Source organism: Dromiciops gliroides, chromosome 4, assembly GCF_019393635.1.
Source record: "Dromiciops gliroides isolate mDroGli1 chromosome 4, mDroGli1.pri, whole genome shotgun sequence".
NCBI lineage: Eukaryota > Metazoa > Chordata > Mammalia > Microbiotheria > Microbiotheriidae > Dromiciops > Dromiciops gliroides.
Window position 1 is genome coordinate 161,315,188 of NC_057864.1, and position 23,522 is coordinate 161,338,709.

Here is a 23,522-nt window from a genome sequence, read left to right on the forward strand (position 1 = left end):
GACACTTACTAGCTGTGTGACCCTGGGCAAGTCACTTAACCCCCATTGCCCTGAAAAAAACAAAACAAAACACGAAAAGTACTTAGCAAGTTAGTGGTGAGATGACTAGTAGTAATTAGAGTGGGAGAGAGAGGGGAACAAATTCAAACATTAGATCATTGGCTCGCCTACAATAATTGATTCCTAACTGTAAAGGAAGTCTTATATAAGGCTGTACAGAACAGATTGGCTAATTCTGTATGTATAAAAAAATAACAATATTGTAAAAATAATTAAAAACTCTGATCATTGCAATGACCAACATGATTCCAGAAAACTCATGATGAAGCACTATGCATCTACTGACAGAGATGTGACAGACTAAATAAGCAGAACAAGACACATTTTTGAATATATATTGAGTGGTACTTGTTTTGCTTGAATATGCCTTTTTGTTACAAGGTTTTGTTTTTCTTCCCCCATCCTTCCCAGGGGGAGGAGGAGAGGTGAAATGGAGAGAAAACACATTTATTAATTGAAAAAATATTTTTTAAAAAAATTTTGATATTTAAAGTGTACAAAATATTGCATGCTGAGAATCAATAAATAAGCATTAATAATTGCTGACCATGTGCCAGGACATTCAATATAAAAAGTGAGCAGTTCCTGCTGTCAAGGAACTTCTATGATAATGGAGAAGAAAACCCATAGAAGAGTGTGGTAGAAGGAAGAAAGTTGTGCTCTGGGAGATCATAGAGGAGTTGATCCAAAGGGCATTCATTTGACACCCTCTTTCCAGAAGCAGTGGTAGTGTTTGATCTGATTCCTCTGCATAGAACAGGAGCTGGAAGGGCATAGGAGTGTGCTGTACATGCACAGCAGCAAGACGGACAGCAGAATTGCCTGGATGGGGTGTGAAATGTGGCATATGGTCTGGGGCTGACTGGGTATAGTGGGCTAGGTAAATTTGTATTCACTCAGTGCTTCCCTCACAAATCAAGATGGCTCAGCCTCAGGGTAGGAGTGGCAAAGCCAAAGAGATTAACTTCCCCAGAGACTGGAAAATTCTGGAGATCCCATGCACAGGGTACTGGTCCAGAAGCGGAGAAGGTAGGAGAGCAGGGAGCAGGGCAGATGGTGGTAGGGGAACCCATCAGTAATGCAGAAACAAAATGAAAGATTTTTGTTGTATAATGTACAGTGCATTTTGGAAAGCAAAATTATGATCCATGAATGTAATGGAATAGTCCTGTACTATAAGAAATAATAAATCTGATTAATTCCAATTATTCAATTTATTTCATAGCTAGGATGTGGGGGAACTAGGAATGTGGAATATTAAGCATATGCTTTCAGGCATAATTAATATTGTGGTTGGTTTTGCTGAACTGCATTTTTTTTTTCCATTTTGATGTTTTGTGTCAAGGAATGGCCCATTAGGATGGGAGAAAAGGAGGAATATGTTTAGAAATGTGAGTAATGCAAAAACAAAAGCTATCAATAAACAGATGATGTTTTTAATGTACAGTGGTCAGTCTCCTCCATTTCAGATACCTGATTGTCTCAAGAGATTATTAATATAATAGTTTAACTCAAACAAAGTGACCACAACATAAAATAATTTATAAAATTTTGGTTCCTGCTATAATACCTGGGGCTGTTGTGTTTGAACTCAGATTCCTGTGTCAAGCCTAAGGGACACTATCCTTGAACTGGCAATGTTTGACCAGCACCGAAGGAAGTTTGATAACTTCAGCTCCCTAATGTTGGAATGGAAATCCTCTAATGAAACCCTTGCCCACTTTGAGGATTATAAATTGATGCTGATGGTAGCCAAGGATGATGGAAGTGGACAAACCAGACTGCATGGTAATTTTTATTAACAGTATATGATTGACTGCACATGTATAACTTATATTGAATTGCTTGAATTCTTTTTCTATTATCCATCTTCTTTCATCCTATCACTCTTTTTTTTTTGTCTTGTTTTGGGTTTTTTTGTTTTTGTTTTTGTTTTGTGTTTTGTGGGACAATGAGGGTTAAGTGACTTGCCCAGGGTCACACAGCCAGTGTCAAGTGTCTGAGGCTGGACCTGAACTCAGGTCCTCCTGAATCCAAGGCCAGTGCTCTATCTACTGCGCCCCCTAGCTGCCCCGAATTGCTTGAATTCTTAAGGGGTGGTGGGAAGGGAGGGAGGAAGAGAATTTGGAACACAAAATTTTTTTAAATCGACATGTAAATTTATTTTTACATATACCTTGGGGAAAATTCTAAATAAATAAATATAACATGGGAATAATAGTACACTATCTACCTTTCAAAAAAAAAACCCAAAACAGTATATAATTATAACAGTGTTTTCTATGTATTATTTAATTCTCAAGACCCCAAGAAGAAGGTAAGTGTAAATATTTGTTTTGGGGTTTTTTTTTGTTTGTTTGTTTTTGTTTTTTACGGGGCAGTGGGGTTAAGTGACTTGCCCAGGGTCACACAGCTAGTAAGTGTCAAGTGTCTGAGGCCGGATTTGAACTCAGGAACTCCTGAATCCAGGGCCTGTGCTTTATCCACTGCGCCACCTAGCTGCCCCGGTAAGTGTAAATATTATCATTTTACATTTACCTTTCTCAAGCTCCAGAAGTTAGATGACTTTGCAAGTAACTGGCAGAACTGAAACTCACATTCAGCTCTTCCCAATCCAAATGAAATTCTCCTTCCCGTGGGAATTTACAAGATGTTCTGACATGCCTTCCATGTCTTTGTACCTGTACATTTCAAGTCTGATAACCAGAACCTTATCTCTTTTGTTGTTTTTGAATTTGTCATACCTCCATCTACAAAAGACACAAGTAATTTCATTTCTAGCATTATATTTCTAATGAAAATGAAATTGAATCAATCATAATAAATGTTTATTGGATTTAATTTACAAGTATTGATTGGGGGGCAGCTAAGTGGCGCAATGGATCAAGCACCAGCCTGGGATTCAGGAGGACCTGAATTCAAATCTGGCCTTAGACACTTGACACTTACTGGCTGTGTGACCCTGGGCAAGTCACTTAACCCTCATTGCCCTGCCCCCCTCCCCCAAAAAAAGTTTTGATTGAATGTCTATTCTAGACCAAATAGAGAATATGGAAAAAAAAACTCATTAGACAGCATTCTTACTCACAAAGAGCTTATGATCTGGTAGGAGGGATAAGACATATTTTTAAGGAATAATTGAAAAACAGGACAATACCATTTGCCTTGTATACAGGATCCCCACAATCTGGTACCATCCTTACTTTCCAGTCTCATTTTATCCTGTATTCTCTAGTCAAACTGATCAGTACTCTACTCCTTCCTCTGCCTCTTTACCTCTGTTTATATTGCTCTCTACTCCACTTGACACTTAATGACTCTCTAAAACACAATTTGAATACCTCTTCTATGAAACTTTCCCTGAGCCTTTCCAGTTAGTAATGACCTCCCCACCTTCTATTCCATATAACACTTTCTTTTGCTCCTTAATTGTTATATTGTGTATTATAGATATCTTCAAGTGGGTAAACTCCACGAGGGCAGACAGTTTTCTCTAAACTTTCTAATTTCTTAGTTAACTAGCATAGTGTAGGCACTTAATAAATGATGTTATTAAATGTTTTGAATTGTGTGGCATAAATAATTAAAATGGATCAGTCTAATAAAGCTAATGATGCGATTTAGAGAGTAAGTACAAAGGAAGTTAGAGAATTAATGAAGACTGTAGTCATCTGGGAAAAGATTCCTAAAGAAGGTGTGCTTTTTTCTTTAGACTTTGAAGGCTATGGATAGAGAGATGAAGTGGGGGATGGATGTTCTAAAGGAATATGTGCAAATGCCTCCTGAGAAGGGTGCAGGATGGAAATTAGTCTAACTTGAAAAGAAGCATTGTTATTGTATAGTAAAAGAAGAGGTTGCTTAAAGTAGTAAGATGGGTCCAGATTTTGTAGGACACTGAATAGTTGATTAAAGAGTTTGGGTGGAGTTGTACTAGAGGATCATTCTATGACATTTATGAGAGATCCAGTGGGGAATAGGTAATCATAGTTTTTATGTGGGGGAGTAAAATGATGGAAAGTACTGTTTTAGGAAGTTTATTTTGGCAACCTTAAGCAGCATGAATTGGAGACGGAGGATATCTCAAGGAAATAGTCATTTGTTTTTCTTTCCCAACAAATTCTTGTACAGAAACAATGTCATTTATTTAATCTTTGAAAAAATCAGCTGAATTTAGTCTTCCTCCTAACCTTTCTCCATTATTTAGTTTGTTTGTTATGAAGTTATTTGTTGTGTTTCCAGGGCATAAGATCCTGAAGGTGCACCAGATCAAAGGGACTGTGCTCATTGGAGTCAGCTTTGTGGGCTATTCGGCAAAACATAAACCAAAAGTAAGTAAGAATGAAAGATTTCCTAACACTTCTGAATGGAGCTGGAGGGGTTAGTTAGCAAACTTCCTTATTATGAGGATCAGAAAATATAGATTAAATAAGTTTGATGATTGAAACTTTTTACTTTAAGGATTGTTTCCCAACCAAAGTAAAATCCCTAAGAATGCATCCCTGTGTTTTTATCACTTATAAGGGTTAACTTCTCTGACTTCAGAGTGGGGGAGCTGGGTAGAGGAAGTTAAAAGGCAACATTAATTTTTATTACATTTTCAGGAACTTTCCAACTTGCCCAGGTCTGCCACTGTAGAATTGCTCCTGGTGGAAGATGTAACTGTGGTGCCTGAGAATGCCATAATATATAATCACCCTGATGTGAAGGTAAGAGCAGCCCTGTTGGAATCATGTTGGAGAGGGAAAATAGTACAAATTTATTATTAAATCTAAAGTCTTGATAAAGTTATTAACACAGCTTCTAGAGTAGTGACACAAAATATCAATAAGATATTTGGCATATAGAAAATAATTAATTTAATTATCTTTTTAATTAGTTGTGATAATCATCCTCTCTCTCTCTCTGATATAGCATGACTCTAATCAGTTTAGCCATATACCCTTTAGAATGACAGATTTTTCCCCCCGTTAATACCTTATAAACTGATTTTTTCCTATAGGAAATATTTAGTCTTGTGGAGGGTTCTGGTTATTTTTTGGTCAACAGCAGTGAACAAGACATTGTCACCATCACTTACATGGAAGCTGAGAGTTCTATTCAGGTGAGTGATTCCAAGAGATACTCCAGGCTTTTATCATGTTATTCTCAATCTTGTTCTTCAGAAAAAATTTTGGGCAAGTTTCATGGTGCTTTGTCTGCCTCTTCCAAAAACATTATTTCTAGCTAATTGGAATTCTTTTCTTTTTAAGCTTTTTTTAAAGCTTTCTTTTTTTCTTACGAATTTGACAAACATCAACCAATATGAACATTTCTGTATGCAAAGAACAGAAAAAGAGGATGGTATATTAAACCTTTAATTTCTACAATGTTCAAAATGTTCATTGATACTTTTCTTTTTTGTATTACTATTACTATCTCTAAATAACCTCCCCACACACACTAAAAAAAAAAACTTAAAGCTTCCCTTTGCAACAAGTAAATATAGTAAAGCAAAACAAACATAATTGTTCATATCTCAAAATATATATCTGAAAATATGTGTACCTGCAGTCTATTATCCCCTATCTACCAAGAGATAGAAAATATGCGTCATCTTCTGGAGTCATTGATTTGATTCAGAGTTCTTAGGTGTTTCAAAGTTGTTTTCCTTTACAGTATTATTGTATTCTGGTTCTGCTCACGTCACTCTGTATCACTTCATACAAATCTGAGGTTCATCTCAGTTTGTCCCTTTCATCATTTTTATACATTTTGTTCATATACCATAATTTGTTCAGTGATTTCCCAGTTTATGGGTATTCATTTTGTTTCCAGTTAATCATTATAACAAAAGTGCTGCTATAAATATTTTTGTACATATAGGTTTTTTTCCTTCTGTCTTTGATCTTTGGAGATATGTTCCTTGTGGTAGTATTGAAGGTCAAAGGGTTTACACAGTTTAGGGACTTTCTGGGCATAATTCCAAATTGTCATCCACCATAGTAGGACCAACTCACAGCTCCAGCAATAGTGCACTAGCATGCCTGTTTTCCCACAGCCCCTTTAACAGTTGTCATTTTCCTTTTTCATCATCTTTACCAGGATAATGGGTGTATTGTGGTATTTTCTCACAAGACTGTAGAAAGCTTTAATTTCTTCTTTTGAGAACTGCCTATTCATATCATTTGGCCTATGGTTATAATTCTTACATTTCACAAGTAATTGGAGAGAGATTTAAATCTATTTAACTCAACAAACGGATATTCAGTGTCTGTTATATCCAAGGCACTAGGGATTCAAAAACAAAAATATTCTCAAGGAGTTTACCTTCTATTGGGCTGAGGCAACATATACATAGATAAATAAATAAAGGTAATTTGACTAGAGAGGGAGTGCTTACTGGGAGAAAGAAGGAAGATGAGGAAAGGCTTCATGTAGGAGGTGACACCTAAGCTTAACTCTGAAGGAAGTTAAGGATTTTAAGAGGTGGTGGTAAAGGGGAGTTGTATACCAGTCTTAGGGAACAGGCATAGAAAAACCAAGATATAAAAGATGGAATTCCAAGTTCAAGGAACCGAATATCTAGTTTGGTTGCAATGTAGATTACATAAAAGGAAGTAATATGAAATACATCAGGAAAGGTAGCTGGAGCCAGATTGTGGGTAGCTATAAAAGCCAAATTGAGAAAATTGTATTTTATCCTGGAGGGAAGAGAGAGTCACTGCATATTTTTGAGTAAAGGTATGCCTTAGTTATCTTTCTGGCTTAGGAACATTATATTAACAGTTGTGCGAAGGATAAACTGGAAGCAGGAAGACTGATTTAGGAAGCTGTTGCAACAATTCAGAATTGATATGGGCCTGAACTAGGGTAGTGGCCATGTGAATGAAAGTGAAGGGAAAATTATTGTGCAGTGAGGAGTGAAAAGACTTGGTGTCTATTTGCATTTGAGAATGGGACAGAAAGGGTTGAAAGGAGAGGGAAGAGTTTCAGCCCCAAGATTACGAACTTGGATGATTGGGAGGATACATATGACCTCAGAAGAAATAGGAAAGTTTGTAGGAAGGGAGAGTTTAACAGGAAAATTCTGAGTTTGAAATGTCAATAGAACATCCAAGGGAAGTTTTGTTTTTTGGGTTTTTTTTCCATTTTAACATATGAGGTATTTTATCCAAGGGAAGTTTTAACAGGTGAGGTACTGAAGTTGAGATTGGATATATAGATTTGGGAGTCATCCAGTTAAGGATACTTAAGGGTAACCCATAGGAACAGGTAAGGTCACCAAAAGAGAGAAGACACTCCTGAATAGAACTTTGAGAACACTTGTACTAATGTTGGGAGGGGAAGGGGAAGGAGAAGGATGATGAACAAGTGAAGGAGATTGAGAAAGAGCAATTAAACCAGGAAGAGAACTATAACATAACAGTTATAGAGAACATAACTGTTCCATAGAAGCCAAGGGAGAAGAATGAGTGAAAGAAGGGGATTCTGATAGTGTCAAAAGCTACAGAAAGGTCAGGGAGATAAGAACTGAGAAAAGGTCATCAGCTAAGAGATTGTTGTTGGGGCAGCTAGGTGGCGCAGTGGATAGAGCACTGGCCCTGGACTCAGGAGGACCTGAGTTCAAATCCAGCCTCAGACACTTGACACTTACTAGCTGTGTGACCCTGAGCAAGTCACTTAACCCCAATTGCCACACACACACACACACACACACACACACACACACACACACACACACACACAAAGAGATTGTTGTTACTTTTTGTTGTTGAGTTATGTCCAACTCTTCATGGCCCCATTTTGGGGTTTTCATTGGAAAGATATTGGAGTGGTTTGCCATGTCTTTCTCCAGCTCATTTTACAGATGAGAAACTGAGGCAAACAGGGTTCAGTGACTTACCCAGGGTCACACAGCTAGTAAGTGTCTGAGGCTAGATTTGAACTCAGGAAAATGGGTTTTCCTGATTCCAACCTGAATGCTCTATCCATTATGCCAACTGGCTGCCCTTGTTGTTACTTACAAAAATATAAAATACCACATTAACAAAAGGAGAATATTTTAATAACCCAATTTCAGACAAAAAAATCGAGCAAGACAAATAAACACCCAAAGAAAAAAACTCCTAGACCAAATGGATTTACAAATGAATTCTATCAAACATTTCAAAGAACAATTCCAATATCATGCAAGCTATTTGCAATAATAAGAAAAGAAGGTGCCCTTTCAATCTCTTTCTATGATACAAATATGGTTTTTTAAAAATTATAAAAGTATTTTATTATTTTCCAGTTACATGTAGAGATAGTTTTCAACATTTGTTTTTATAAGATTTCTAATTTCAAATTTTTCTCTCTCCCCCCCTCCCCAAGACAGCAAGTAATCTGATATAGGTTACATATATACAATAACATTAAACATATTTCTGCATTAGTCATGTTATAAGAGAATAATCAGAGCAAAAAGGAAAAACCCCCAAAAAGAAAAACAATAGCACCAAAACCAAAAGAAATAGTATGGTTCAATCTGCATCCATATACCACAGTTCTTTTTTTTTCTGGCAAATATGATTTTGATAGCTAAACTAAGGAAAGACAAAACAGAAAACTGTAGAGCAATATCCCTGGATGAACACTGACACAAAAATTTTAAATGGCATATTAGCAAATAGGCTACAACAACATACTTCATTATACACTATGATAAGGTTGTTTTATGCTAATAATTTGGGATTCAACATAAAGAAGACTATAAATATAATAAAACATGTTAATATATAAATAACAAAAAAATACAATTATATCAGTAGATGCTGAAAAGGCTTTTTTTTTTTTTCAGGGCAGTGAGGGTTAAGTGACTTGCCCAGGGTCACACAGCTAGTAAGTGTCAAGTGTCTGAGGCTGAATTTGAATTCAGGTCTTCCTGAATCCAGGGCTGGTGTTTTATCCACTGTGCTACCTAGCTGCCTCCTGAAAAGGCTTTTGACAAAATCGAACATCTGTTTCTGCTTAAAACACTATAACTCATTAGAATAAAAGAACCTTTCCTTAACGTAGGAAGTAATATTTATCCAAAACTGGAAGTAAACACTATATGACAAAAAATGAGAGGCCTTTCCAGTAAGGTCAGGAGAAAAGCAAGGATGCCTCTTATCCCACTTCTTTTTAAAATAGTGGTAGAAATAGTAACTATACCAATAAAACAATAAAAAGAAATTAAGTGTTAGAAACGCAGCTAACTATTCATAGTGTTGCATAGCTCTAGGGTCAGCAGCTCTAGTGTTGCTAGCAGATCACTGTTCAAAAATTCCAAGTAGGCAGCAGTTGGTGAGTGAAGGCTTTATCCATCTTTGTGAAGATGGACACTCTTCTGAATGTGTCAGAGAGTGCACTGAAGTGAGGTCCCTCACCTCTATTTATACCCCTCAAGGGGTCCCCTCTGACCAATCACATCAAAGCATTTCAATACCCCTCATTTACATGCTTCCCCCCCCCATCAACATACAGCATAACAAAAACAACCAATCAGATTGTACCAAATGGATCAATCACAGTGCTAGAAACTAGTCAGGTGGTACCAGTTGACCAATCAGATTTTACAAACTACAATACCAGGCCTTAACCTATTCTGGGCAAGAGTGTCAGCTCCCCCTCAGAACAATACTGTGTTAACGTTCATAACTCTTCAAGAAAGAAAACCTGTCTTGGGGTTTGACCAGTCAGATTATGGCTTTAGGCCCCAACCCTATGCTGGAGTAAGAATGTCCCCATTCCCCACTAAACAGTGCTTGTATAAACATAACTTTTCAAAACAAAACTCAAGTCAGGAACTCTGATTCAAGTAGGGATCTCCTCAGGCACCTCAAGGTGAACTCCCAGCCCAGCCTGACTCCCACAAAACCCAGGTCCTTCTTCAGGCCCTTCTAGGGCCTAAGGCCCAGGAGCCTCAGCTGGAAGCCTTGTGTGCCACGCAGCCCCCTGCTGGGAGGTTGGGGGGTAGGGGGGGCCACAAAGATGTAGGGCCTGAAACCAGACTCACTCTTTGCCTTTAGGGCTCTGAGAAGAGTCCAAATATAGTCTTTTCTCTTATAAGGAAATAAGCATAGACAAAGAAGAAACAAAAATACTGTTTTCAGAAGATGATATAATGATTTACTTAGAAAACTCTGAAGAGTCGACCAAAAAATTAATTGAAACAAATATTAACTTCTATAAAGTTTGTTAAGGGCTAAAATTCTAGCTAGTCTGTCTAAAATATCTAATGAGTGGTCGCCAATAAATTATAAGCTTTAGCAAGAGTTAGACTTTTAAGCATTTATTAAGGAGAATAAGAATTTGGTAAAGAGAGAAAAAGGCCTAGATTCCTATCTATTAAAGGGAGAGCACATTTCTAGCTCCCTTCTCCACCAGAGTCCAGAGGAAAGACCCTCAGAGTGAGCGCCAGTCTCTTCCTTCCTCCTCCCACTAGTCCGCATCACTTCCTGACGCCAAAGAAAAGACTCCTGGTCTTGCCCTCAAAGACCTTCGTTTCATGGGCGGAACTCTTCCACAGTAAGTCTCCAGCAGGTGGCGTCATTCCAATCGTTACAGTTCCCCGGTATGTTTCCTTGATGAAACAGTCAAAAATAACAGAATATAATAACCTATGCTAACTAACAATATTTTAATAACAATATAGAAGAGGAAGAGAGGAAATTTTTGTCCAGAGGGGCGATTTTTTTGTCCTCATGAACCGACGCTTTGACATTGGTCTTGCAAAGGGAGGGCCTCTGCAGAGAATACATGTTACAGATGGTGTATATTATGACAGAAAGAGAAAAGAGAAAAAACAACAACAACAACAACAAAACAAAACTGTTCATTTAAAGTCTCTGAAAGTCTTTTCTTAGATGTCCTCTAGGTGTAGTCATGGAATGGAAATCTTTTCAGGGGTTGATGTGTGGATGCTGGTAATCAGCCAGGAAAATTTCCTACAAAATTGAGCTTAACACAACTTTAAAATAGCTTTGTCAATAATCAAATCAAACAATGAAAGTTCTCAAAAACATGTCTAAGGGAATTCAGAATCTTGGTTGTTACATGAAACATATAATAAAACAAAAATTGATACATTCTTTAAAATTATAATATTACTATTATATATTATATAATATTACTATAGTCCCCCCCTTATGGAGGGTAATTGAGAAGACAATTGCTGTGATATTAATTTTTAAAAATAATTTTTATCTTTGTTTCATCACTTTTGCATCATCTGCCTAATCATCCTCATGCCATTATGAGAAATTTAAAAAATCTAATATAATTGGTAACAGGTGTCAAGGCCAAATTCAACAGTGTATTTATCATGACACCTGAGATAATTATGGGTGTTACCATAAAAGAACAGAGAAATGATGGGATATGAGCACTCCCACACTTGAGCAGTATATACTGTCCATGCAGTATGCCAGGCTTAAAATAGGTGGATGGAATATATGTCCATGCCACCGAACATATTGGAGGAAACTGAGTCAGACTTAGTCAGATGCATGGGATTGAGATGTCCATGGCATCAGGCATATAGGAGGGAGCATAGAAGCCAGGTGTAGAAGTGAGATGGGTGGGATCAATACTTCCAGCCATCTGTACAATATTGTGGGGAAAAATAAAATAAAATATTAAACCAAGAGAATCCAACCTCAACATTAGTCAAAAGCCGTTCCCTTGGCCATACCTTGACTTCATGCATGTCTCCCCTCATGTGACAGTTCAGTGTCTGCTCTTGCATGTATTCCTCTTGTAATTGGATGGCATCTTGGCCAACTGGCATCTGATAACTCAGAATAAAGGCAATTAATGTCTTAAATGATAAGTTCCCATAATCCAAGTCTCATATGGATTTAAAAATTGAGGATAATAAATGATTGCAAAAAATGTGAATACATCTTGACTCAGAATATAATATATAATTATGCAACAATTTCAAATAATACCTTTTTTTTACTTAGCATACAATTACTTTTGTGAAAAATCAGAACATATTTAAATACAACTTAAAGCACAACAGAATCTCAAAGAAAACTTTTTTTTAAAAAAAGAAAACTTTTACAAATGTTCCCCTCTTTTTTTTTTTTTTTTTGGAATATGCTTATCAAAAATAATACTTCTAGAATCAATTTACACTTGCTATGGCAACCAATTTGCCAGGGAAATGCTTTAAAGAGTTTGATCAAATAATCAGTTGAGAGAAAAAAAAATAGCAAAAACAAACAACTCAGAATATGGGAGCACAATACTCCTAGAATTAACATTGTATTATGAAATCAAAACCATCTTGCAATGTTTCAAAATTAGATAGACAAATGAATAGAAGAAAATATACATGAAACAATAAAAGACAATGAAATTCAAACTAGGGAAATCTAAATGAATATGAACTTAATATTAATAAGAGTATTATAAAATATAAACTTGACCACATGACTATAAAAAGCTTTTACAAATATTCTCCTAGTTTTAGAAACTAAGTATAAGACACAATCTCAAAAGCATGAAAATCTCTATGAAAATAAACCCATACCATTAATTTCAAAATGTATATGTAATAGCATAGAAATCCTATGTAACCTCTGAACTGACATTATTACTCTGAGAGAATTCAGAACACTTTTGATTCCGATATCTAAAATCCCCAATACTCATATCAATACCTTGCTGCTTACTTCTACATTTCTGTGAAATATATACCCTTCCTTGGCAAAAGAAGCAGAGTCTAGGACTATGTTGATGATTGTCATTCTTATTCAGCTTAAGTTTTTCTTCTTTAACCCCTTTATATTGTCTGTCAGTCTTTTCACCATACAAATGCTTTATAAGATTACTAATTAAAGACAAAAGCAGGTTAGCAAAATTATGAACAAAACGAGCATATCTGAAATTTAAAGGGTTTTCTAAGGTTGTCTCAGAAGCACAGCCAGGCTGGGGAAGGGCTGAGCCTGAAGCTGCAAATGCAGTTACAGAAAGTTGAGCATGCACATCATATCTCTGGACTTCCCAGGCAGGGGAAGCAATGGGCTTGGCCATGGGGGGAGTAGAGGGTGGGGTCTGGAGAGGAGGGGAGGGACCAGAGCAATTTGAATCAGACTTGATTTTGAACTCAGGCCTGGATTCCTCTTCCCCCACTTTGCCTCCAGGCGCTAGGAGATTAAAAGCTACTAGAGGGTGGGTCATTGCCTCCAGGCATGCAAAATTAGAGCAACAATTAGTGTTAGAACTGGGAAAAGCTGCAGGAATCTCTTCAGGTTTCTCTGAAAAAGCATGGTTGGGAGAGGGAGAGATATTTCCTTGTGTGAGTAAGCTGCTGGCTCTTTTGACAAAAAGAAAAAGAAAAATAGAAAATCCAGAAAAACAAAGCATTAACATGATCTTATCTCCCATTTGTCTGGTTAAACAGACTAAAATAAAAAATAGGGTAATTAGGGAGTTTAAAAGGTCCATTTGAAAAAACTTAAAGGGAAAACACAGCCAGTACGCCTGTACTTAGCAGTTAAAGGGAGAGGGTAGGGGAAATTTCTTACCCAACCAGAAGATCAGAAGACTGAGGTTTAGCTTTCCTCTTCGTGGTCAGCCATCTGTTAAGGGCTAAAATTCTAGCTAGTCTGTCTAAAATATCTAATGAGTGGTCGCCAATAAATTATAAGCTTTAGCAAGAGTTAGACTTTTAAGCATTTATTAAGGAGAATAAGAATTTGGTAAAGAGAGAGAAAGGCCTAGATTCCTATCTATTAAAGGGAGAGCACATTTCTAGCTCCCTTCTCCACCAGAGTCCAGAGGAAAGACCCTCAGAGTGAGCGCCAGTCTCTTCCTTCCTCCTCCCACTAGTCCGCATCACTTCCTGATGCCAAAGAAAAGACTCCTGGTCTTGCCCTCAAAGACCTTCGTTTCATGGGCGGAACTCTTCCACAGTAAGTCTCCAGCAGGTGGCGTCATTCCAATCGTTACAAGTTGTAGGTTATAGACAGTTCACATAAATCATCAACATTCCTTTATGTTACCAATAAAACCCCACAGAAGAAGCTAGAAAGAGAATATAAAATAGTTTGGGAGTGTATTTTCCAAGATACACAGAGGGACTATTTGAATTCAACTATAAAAGCAATCTTTGCAGAAATAAAGACAGATCTAGATAATTGAAGAAATAATAACAGCTCATGAGTGGGTTAATGCAATATGATAAAATTAATAATGCTACCTAAATTAAGGTATTTATTTAGTGCTTTACAAATCAAACTACCAAGGGATATATTTATGTTTGAAAATTAGATTATGATCGTGTTAGAAAAAACAACAACAGAATTCATATGAAAGAAAAAAAATCAATAATCTTTATGGTAATGATGAAAAAAAGGAGGGCAAGAAAGAGGAGCCGTCATTACCAAATCTCAAACCATACCACAAATTAATAATTATTAAAATGATTTGGGGGCAGCTAGGTGGTGCAGTGGATAAAGCACCGGCCCTGGATTCAGGAGTACCTGAGTTCAAATCCGGCCTCAGACACTTAACACTTACTAGCTGTGTGACCCTGGGCAAGTCACTTAACCCCAATTGCCTCACTAAAAAAAATTTTTAAAAATAAAAATGATTTGGTATTGGGGCAGCTAAGTGGCACAGTGGATAAAGCACTGGCCCTGGATTCAGGAGGACCTGAGTTCAAATCCAGCCTCAGACACTTGACACTTACTAGCTGTGTGACCCTGGGCAAGTCACTTAACCCCCATAGCCCCACAAAAACAAAACAAAACAAAAATTAAAATGATTTTGTATTGATATAAGAACAGAAGGGTTGATTAGCGGAACAGATTAGATATACCACATAAGAAAGCAAGCAAGCATAGTGTTCAGTACATTAAAAGACCTCATTTATGGTAGGGGTAAGGATTTACTGTCTGACAAAAACTGATGGGACTTAACCCTCATTGCCCTGAAAAAAAAAAAACAAACAACTGATGGGAAAACTGGAAAACAATTTGACAAAAATTGAGTACATATTAACATTTCACACCAAAGTAGGGTACAAAGAAAGGTAAAAAACAGTCCCTGCCCTCAAGGAGCTCAGAGTCTAAGGGAGAAGGCATGAAAACAACTATGTACAAACAAGATAAGTACGAGATAAATTTAAGATGATCAAGAGAAGGAAGGCACTAGTGTTAGGGGGCATCAGAGAAGAGTCTTTTGTAAAAAATGAGATATTAGTTGGGACTTGAAATTAGCCAGGGAAGGTCAGAGGGGGAGATGAACAAGAAAAACATTTCAGGCATGGAGGAAAGACAGTGAAAATGGCTGGAGTCTGGAAATGGAATATATTGTACAAGGAACACCAAGGAGACCAGCATCACTTGATCACAGTAGTGTCATAAAGACCTAGAAAGAAGAGAGCATTAAGGAGGAGAGATCAAGAGTGTCAAAAGCTACAGGGAAATGGGGCAGCTAGGTGGCACAGTGGATAGAGCACCGGCCCTGAAGTCAGGTGTACCTGAGTTCAAATCCAGCCTCAGACACTTAACACTTACTAGCTGTGCGACCCTGGGCAAGTCGCTTAACCCCAATTGCCTCACTAAAAAAAAAAAAAAAAGCTACAGGGAAGTAAGAAAAATGAGGATTGAGAAAAGGCCATTGGATTTGGCATTTAAGAGATTATTAAATGTCTTTAGGGCAGCTAGGCAGTACAGTAGATAGAGTACTGGGCTTGGAATCAGGAAAGTTCATCTTCATGAGTTCAAATCTGGCCTCAGACTTTTACTAGCTGTGTGACCTTAGGCAGGTCACTTAACCCTGTTTGCCTCACTTCCTCATCTGTCAAATGAGCTGGAGAAGGGGGACAGCTAGATGGCGCAGTGGATAAAGCACTGGTCCTGGATTCAGGAGTACCTGAGTTCAAATCCAGCCTCAGACACTTGACACTTACTAGCTGTGTGACCGTGGGCAAGTCACTTAACCCCCACTGCCCCGCAAAAAAAAAAAAAAAAAATGAGCTGGAGAAGGAAATGGCAGACCACTCCAGTATCTTTGCCAAGCAAATCCCAAATGGGATCACAGAGTCAGACATGAATGAAACAACTGAATAATAACAACAAATGTCCTTAAGTATTTTAATGACTGTTAAATATAAGAGAGACTAGATTTGGAATTATTGATTTAGAGTTGGGAGAGATCTGAAAGATCTAATCCAAGTCCCCCACTCCTTCATTTTATATAATGAGGAAACAGTGTATGGCCTAGAGATATTATAATTCTTTTTTTTTTCAGGGCAATGAGGGTTAAGCGACTTGCCCAGGGTCACACAGCTAGTGTCAAGTGTCTGAGGCCAGATTTGAACTCAGGTCCTCCTGAATCCAAGGCCAGTGCTTTATCCACTGTGCTACCTAGCCACCCTCAAGATATTATAATTCTAATCCAAGGCATCAGCAGAGGCATGATTTTAACAAGATCCTCTGACTTCATCGAGGGGATGCCCATCAATTGGGGAATGGCTGGACAAGTTGTGGTATATGAATGCAATGGAATACTATTGTGCTGTAAGAAACGATGAGCAGGAGGAGTTCAGAGAAACCTGGAGGGTCTTGCGTGGGCTGATGATGAGTGAGATGAGCAGAACCAGAAGAACATTGTACACAGTATCATCAACATTGAGTGTTGATCTACTGTGATGGACTATATTCTTCTCACCAATGCAATGGTACAGAAGAGTTCCAGGGAACTCATGATAGAAGAGGATCTCCAAATCCAGGAAAGAAAAAAAGAACTGTGGAGTATAGATGCTGAATGAACCATACTATTTCTTTTGTTTTTGGTGCTGATGTTTTTCTATTTTGAGGTTTTTTGTCATTGTTCTGATTTTTCTCTTATAACATGACTAATGCAGAAATATGTTTAATGTTATTATGTGTGTATGTGTGTGTGTATATATATATATATATATATAACCTATATCAGATTACCTGCTGTCTAGGGGAGGGGGGAGGGAGGGAGAAAAATCTGAAATTGGAAAGCTTGTATAAACAAAAGTTGAGAACTATCTTTACATGTAATGGGAAAAAAAATAAAATACTTCATTAATTAAAAAAAAAATCCTCTGACTTCAAATACGCTATTCTTTCTGATATTCCACACTGCAAGATCAGCAGAGATTCTTTGAAGTTGTGGGGGGAGGGGATTTAGGCTCCTAATAATTGAAGCTATCCAGAAGTGTGGTTGGTGGTCTCAGGAGGCAGTTCCCCCTCCAACCGCAAGAGGGACCTTTAAAAAAAGATCAGATGACCACTTCTCAGGTATGTGGCAAGGGGTACAGTTGAGACTGAATGGTCACTGAGATGAAGTGAAGTGGAGAGAGTCTATTTCCAGTTGAGAAAATGGCACCCAGCCTGGGGAAGTGGCATGTATGGAAAAACAATGAACTACTTTTTGTTCATTCTTAGGAGTGTTCTGAGGGGCAGCTAGGTGGCGCAGTGGATAGAGCACTGGCCCTGAAATTGGGAGGACCTGAGTTCAAATCTCAGACACTTACTAGCTGTGTGACCCTGGGCAAGTCACTTTACCCCAATTGCCTTAAACATCAGGGCCATATGCAGTCATCCTGATGTATATCTTGCCACTGGACACAGATGGCTCTGAAGGAGAGTGAGGTTGGTGATCTTTCACAGCCCTCCCTGACTTAAATCTAATTCAGTGCAAGTCGTGACATCACCCTGATATCATGGTCCTCTTCGAGAACGAAGAATAAACAAGAAGCTGTGTTCCAGAAGAGGAATCAAACCCCAATTAGTTGGATACTGTCCTGCCTTTCACCCTTATTAAGAAAGCTGATCTGTTTCTAGTATATAACTATTATTCCACCCTAAAATCAACTTCATCTAAATGTTTAAGTGTGGTGTTATGAATAGCTTTCTAGAGATATTGTTAAGGCTAAAATTCTAGCTAAACTATCTAAAATCTAATGAGTGGTCGCCAATAAATTAAAAGCTTTAGCAAGAGTTAGACTTTTAAGCATTTATTAAGGAGAATAAGAATTTGGTGAAGAGAAAAAGAAAGGCCTAGATTCATCTATCTATTAAAGGGAGAGTGCATTCCTAGCTCCGCTCTCTGCCAGAGTCCACAGGAAAGAGCGTGAGTCAGAGCGCCAGGCTCCCCCTTCTTCCTCCCATCAGCAAACGTCACTTCCTGACGCCAAAGAAAAGACACATGGTCTTGCTCTCAGAAACCTTCACCTCATGGGGGAGCTTTTCTACAGTAAGTCTCCAGCAGGTGGCGTCATTCCAATCGTTAACAATATTTACCTCCCCCTGGAGAATTTATATCACAAAGAAAGTCAAATACAATTATTGAGAAGTCTCTTTGTAAAATTCAGTTATATTTCTTTGCAGGGGGTGGGGGTAAGATCAATCAACTAATTTGCATTTATTAAGTACCTACTATATGTTAGGCATCATGCTTGGACAAAATGTTCATGTTGTGATTGGGCTAGATCTCTTCATACCCCTCTACCCTCTCATTTGTTCCAGGTGGTCCCGTTACATCCAGGACTTCTCACCTTGGAGGTCTATGATCTGTGCCTGGCCTTCTTGGGCCCAGCGTTGGCCCACCTGCGAGTGTCAGACATGCAGGAACTGGAGGTGGACCTGATTGACAAAGTGAGAGGTGTTTGCTTGCCATCACAACTAAAGCGGTCATGATTCTCACACTAGTAGTTTGCTATTGGGCTTAAAAACACACCACTGCCTCTGCTTTTTATAAAGAGATGAGATATGAAAACTAAATTGTATTGAAGATTGGTGAGCAGAATACTAAAAATATTATGCAGAAATTAGGTGGCTTTGGTTAAAGGAAGCAGGCAGGCAAAATGTAATGTGACACTGGCTCTTCTTTCCCATCCCCGTGGCACCACTTAGGTTGGGTCCCCACAGGGATGAGGTTGACTTGGGCTCTTCTTCACTGTGAGACTTCACACTAGGCTTGTCTGTAGGTAATAATAATAATCATAGCTGCTTTAAAGTTTAAAAAGCACTTAAAAAAATTATCTGATTAATGCCTTATAACAAACCTATATGGTAGGTATCACTGGTATTCTTATATAGCTGAGGAAACTGAAGTTCAATGATTCACCTATGGTCATGTAATTAATAAGTATCAGAGGCAGATTCTGTAAGCTTCTTTTTTTTTTCTTTTTTTTTTGGGGGGGGGCAGGGCAATGAAGGTTAAGTGACTTGCCCAGGGTCACGCAGCTAGTAAGCGTCAAATGTCTGAAGCTGGATTTGAACTCAGGTCCTCCTGACTCCAGGGCTGGTGCTCTATCCACTCAGAGGCAGATTCTGAACCCAAGTTGGCCTGACTCCAAGTCCAACATTCTCTCTACTACATCATGGTACCTTTCAACCAAAAAATACTCAAATCTACCATTTTCTCTTGACTCTCAGGTTGAGATTGGGAAATCTGTGTTAGTGACAGTGAGAGTTCTAGGCTATTCTAAACGTCCATTCCGAAATAAATACTTCAGAAATATGGATCTAAAACTTCAGTTGGCCTCTACCATCGTCACACTAACGTGAGTATCATTATCAGACATTCTTTCTCCCTATTTTAGGTCTCTCCTCACTGCCAAGAGACTCTCCCTTTCACACATCCTAACTCCTTAGAATTATTTATGCCTTCTCATTTCTGTTTTGCCACAAAACTTTTCAGTTCCTGATTTTCCTTGTTATAAAAATATTCATTTGACTGTAGCACCCCATCTGGGCCACTCCCCAAATTTGCATTCACAGTTACTGGATGGGTCCCCGGAGGGCAGCTGTTACTCTTGGGTTCTAAAGTTACCCTGAAGGTTACTTCTTAAACTATAGCTTCTAAGACCCTGCTTTTCTACCTCTGCTAACCATTATCCAGTAGCACATTAGTTCTTTTTTTTTTTTTTTGGTAGGGCTATGGGGGTTAAGTGACTTGCCCAGGGTCACACAGCTAGTAAGTGTCAAGTGTCTGAAGCTGGATTTGAACTCAGGTACTCCTGAATCCAGGGCCAGTGCTTTATCCACTGCACTACCTAGCTGCCCAGCACATTAGCTCTTAGCAAAGGCACTTAGTAAGATGACACAGTAAAAATACAATAACTACAAAACAGCCCCTCCCCTCAGAAACCCATGATACATTTTCCTACAAATGTACATGATGTCAAGGGGAAGAATGGACAAAAACCTTATAGTTCATTTTTAATAAAGTACATATTTCATATAGGGAATACACATGTGCCAAGGCAACTCACAACTCTGGTACAACTGGGTTTGGAAGGCTTTTCTTTCCCATGAGGTGTGGTCCTCTTAGCAGTTCAGCTCTCAGGTGCCAGAGCTACCTCTTGAGTCCATAACCAGCTCTATTCCCTAAAATTGGGGCGGGGAGGGGGGTGTTGTCACAATTTGGGGAGTTTTTCCAACTTCTAGTGACTATCTGTGACCATCTTTCTACTCTGATCCCTGTGTCTCTGCTCCCTAAATTGTGCCTCAGATTCTCTCTTAAGTTCGAGATGGGGTATCTCCTTCTGGCCATAGCCAGTGGTGGGAGAGTAGAGAGAAATCCTCCCCCACTTCCCCTTCACAGAAGGCTCCTGGGCAGCATTCTCCCAAATTTCCAAATTCTCAAGTTACTGGTTTTCTTTTTTTATATAGGCCAAAGGGCATGACTAATTTTCTCAACCAATAAACACTTACTTGCTATTTACTATTTGGTGTTAATTGCCTTCGTCTGGTGGTCAGGCCTCTATAATCTCAAGATAATTAAGGAACATCTTCTGCCCTTGTAGGATTGTAGAAAAACCTCCTTTATGTGTCTATAAAATATTTTTAGCTCATTCCCCTCTCAAGTCATCAAATCTCCTGTGCCTTTGGTTGAAGCCATGTCTTAAAGCTCCATTTCTTTAATTCGGCAAATATATATTAAGGATGTACTCTGTGTAAGGCTCTGTTGTGTTCTGGTAATACAAAGATATGTACTGACCTTACACTCAAGAAGATGTACACAGATAACTATAAGATAAGAAAGAATGTGGTAAGTGCAAAGGAGAAGTCCAGACTATTACGAAAAATTTGAGAAAAGAGACATCTTACTTTCATCTCAGGAACTCAAGAAGAACTTCTATGAGGAAGGAGTACCTGATGTGGTACTTAGCATAAAGGAATATGCTAGGGAAAGATGGGACATACGGGAAGGACAGGGGTGTGCTTGGTGAGCATTTACACCTCAGAAAATGGCAAATGCTACAAACTAGAACTTTATTTATTGTTTTGTTGATTATCTAGACTAAGAAAATGATGGGAAAATGTTAAAAATGCAGATTAAACGTAAAAGTAATGTCATGCATATGGTTGTTGGGGGAGGGAGCGGGCAGTGTTTTTTGGAGAAAAAGTTCTCCAAAATGTTAAGCATTTACCATAATACCCCAGGGAAGGTATGAATGAAAATAAAATGTAAGAAAGCATATCAAGAATAGAGGACAGAATCATCCAGTTTGGCTGCAGCATTAATGAGATTAGTATAAGATGTTAGAAAAGGTGGCTGAGTGCCATATTTTAAAGCCTTGAATGCCATGATCAGGAATTTATTCTGTTGGTAGTGGGGAGCCACTGAAAGTTTGTTTAACATTAGAGTGCATGATCAGAAGTATGCATTATGAAGATTACTAGTGCATCAGGTGTGTAGGATGGGTAGGCTAGAGGCACTTAGGAGACTATTACAGTGGTCCAGGTACATGGACATAAGTAGGCTAACAATAGAAATGGATGATTGTATCACATTCAGCCTTTTATAAACTCTAGAGGTTCTTATCATAGCTATTACACTAACAAGTTGGGTCTTTCAAGAAGGCTGACTGCTTTTCCCCTTGAGAGTTCTAGGGGTGCCCCTGAGGGGTTGGAGCATCTCTCTCTAATACTATGGGCAGAAGCCCACAATACAGTGTCCTCTCCCTAATATCAATCACTGATTAAAACTCCTGTCTCCCTTGTATCATCAGTACCCTCAGTATCATTTAACCAATTAACATCAATTAGCTTTTACAAAGGGATCTTTACTGAGAAGGTATAACAAGGATAGAAGTGCCAACATTTCCTCTCAAACTGGACACACTCTTCCATACACCACCTCTATCTTTAAAGACAGTAGATTCAAACTTAAAGCATTTGTTACAAAGCAGTCTCTCCAGCTAAGTTCACTTATGAATGAAGCAGTCACTCCCTATTCTAGGACAAAGAATCTTAGCTGAGGTTATCAGGCCACTTCTGGGATGTGTTAGCAGAGCAAAGTTAGTTACCCCTAAACTCTGGCATGAACTCTAGCTCCCAGACTTTTGGTGTCTCTCCTAACCTTCTAAACTTTGGACCTTTTGACCTATGGACCACCGGTCTAGTTCCTTCCATCTACAATATTCTTTCACCTAAGACAGGAAATAGTAGATACAGGAACTGAAGCAACAAAAGGACCATGTGCTCATCGTGGTTTCATGCCTGCTCTGTGTAGTAAAGAGGGCCCAAGGGTCTTCCCTGCAGAGGCCCACAGAAACTAGCCCTCCTTGCTGGACATCAGGGAAGGGGAAAAGACCAAGCTACCCCTGCAAGAGTCTTTTGTATTTACTCCCAGTTTTACCTTAAAGTTCACTTCTTCACTACATCAATATCAAATAAGAAATTGAATGGCTGCATGTGGGGAACAAGCTGAAAGCAGTTTTACTGGACTTCACCGTGGGTACATAACAACAAAAGACTATGTGCTTGAAGGATTTGATTCCCATTAACCAGCCCCCTCATTACACATATATCTCTAATAAGAGGCTTATATCCAAAATATATAGGCAACTAACAGAAATATATGAGACCAAAAGCCATTCTTCATGAAGTGATCAAAAGATGTAAACAAACTGATCTCAAAAGAATTACAGATTATTAATAAGCATATGAAAGAATGTTCCAAATCACTAATAATAAGAGAAATATGAATACAAGCATCTCAGATTTTACTTCATATCCAGCAAATTGGTAAATACGACAAAAGATGGAAATGGTCCATGCTGGAGGGGTCGTGGAAAGATGGGGGGCACTGAGGCACTGGTGGTGGAGCTGTAAATTAGTCCAGCCATTCTGGAAAGTGATTAGAAGTAATGCAACAAGTTACTAAAATGTCCAAGACCCTACAGGGACATAGACCCCAAGGGAATCAGTGATCAAAATAAAGGTGCTGTATCTCACAAAAATATTTATAGTGGCACTTTTTGTAGTAGCAAGAGACTGGAAAAAGTAGATGCTCATCAACTGGGAAATGGCGAGACAAGTTGTGGCACATAAAGGGAAGGGAATAAGTGTTTATATGCCATATGCCAGGCACTGTGCTAAGTATTACGTTATACATATTATCTCCTTCGATTCTCACAATGTGTCTATGAGATAGATGCTGTTACTGTTTCCATT

General features: G+C 38.4%; 1 protein-coding gene across 1 annotated transcript in view; it reads left to right on the top strand.

The window, feature by feature from the left end:
* The window catches only part of NUP210L (nucleoporin 210 like), a 138,394-nt gene that overhangs the window by 60,418 nt on the left and 54,454 nt on the right, over window positions 1-23,522 (top strand). Inside the window, exons 17-22 of the mRNA XM_044005441.1 lie at window positions 1,656-1,848; window positions 4,300-4,388; window positions 4,662-4,766; window positions 5,060-5,161; window positions 18,582-18,710; window positions 19,494-19,621. Coding sequence (XP_043861376.1) covers window positions 1,656-1,848; window positions 4,300-4,388; window positions 4,662-4,766; window positions 5,060-5,161; window positions 18,582-18,710; window positions 19,494-19,621 — 746 coding nt within the window. The remainder of the gene's footprint in view (window positions 1-1,655; window positions 1,849-4,299; window positions 4,389-4,661; window positions 4,767-5,059; window positions 5,162-18,581; window positions 18,711-19,493; window positions 19,622-23,522) is intronic.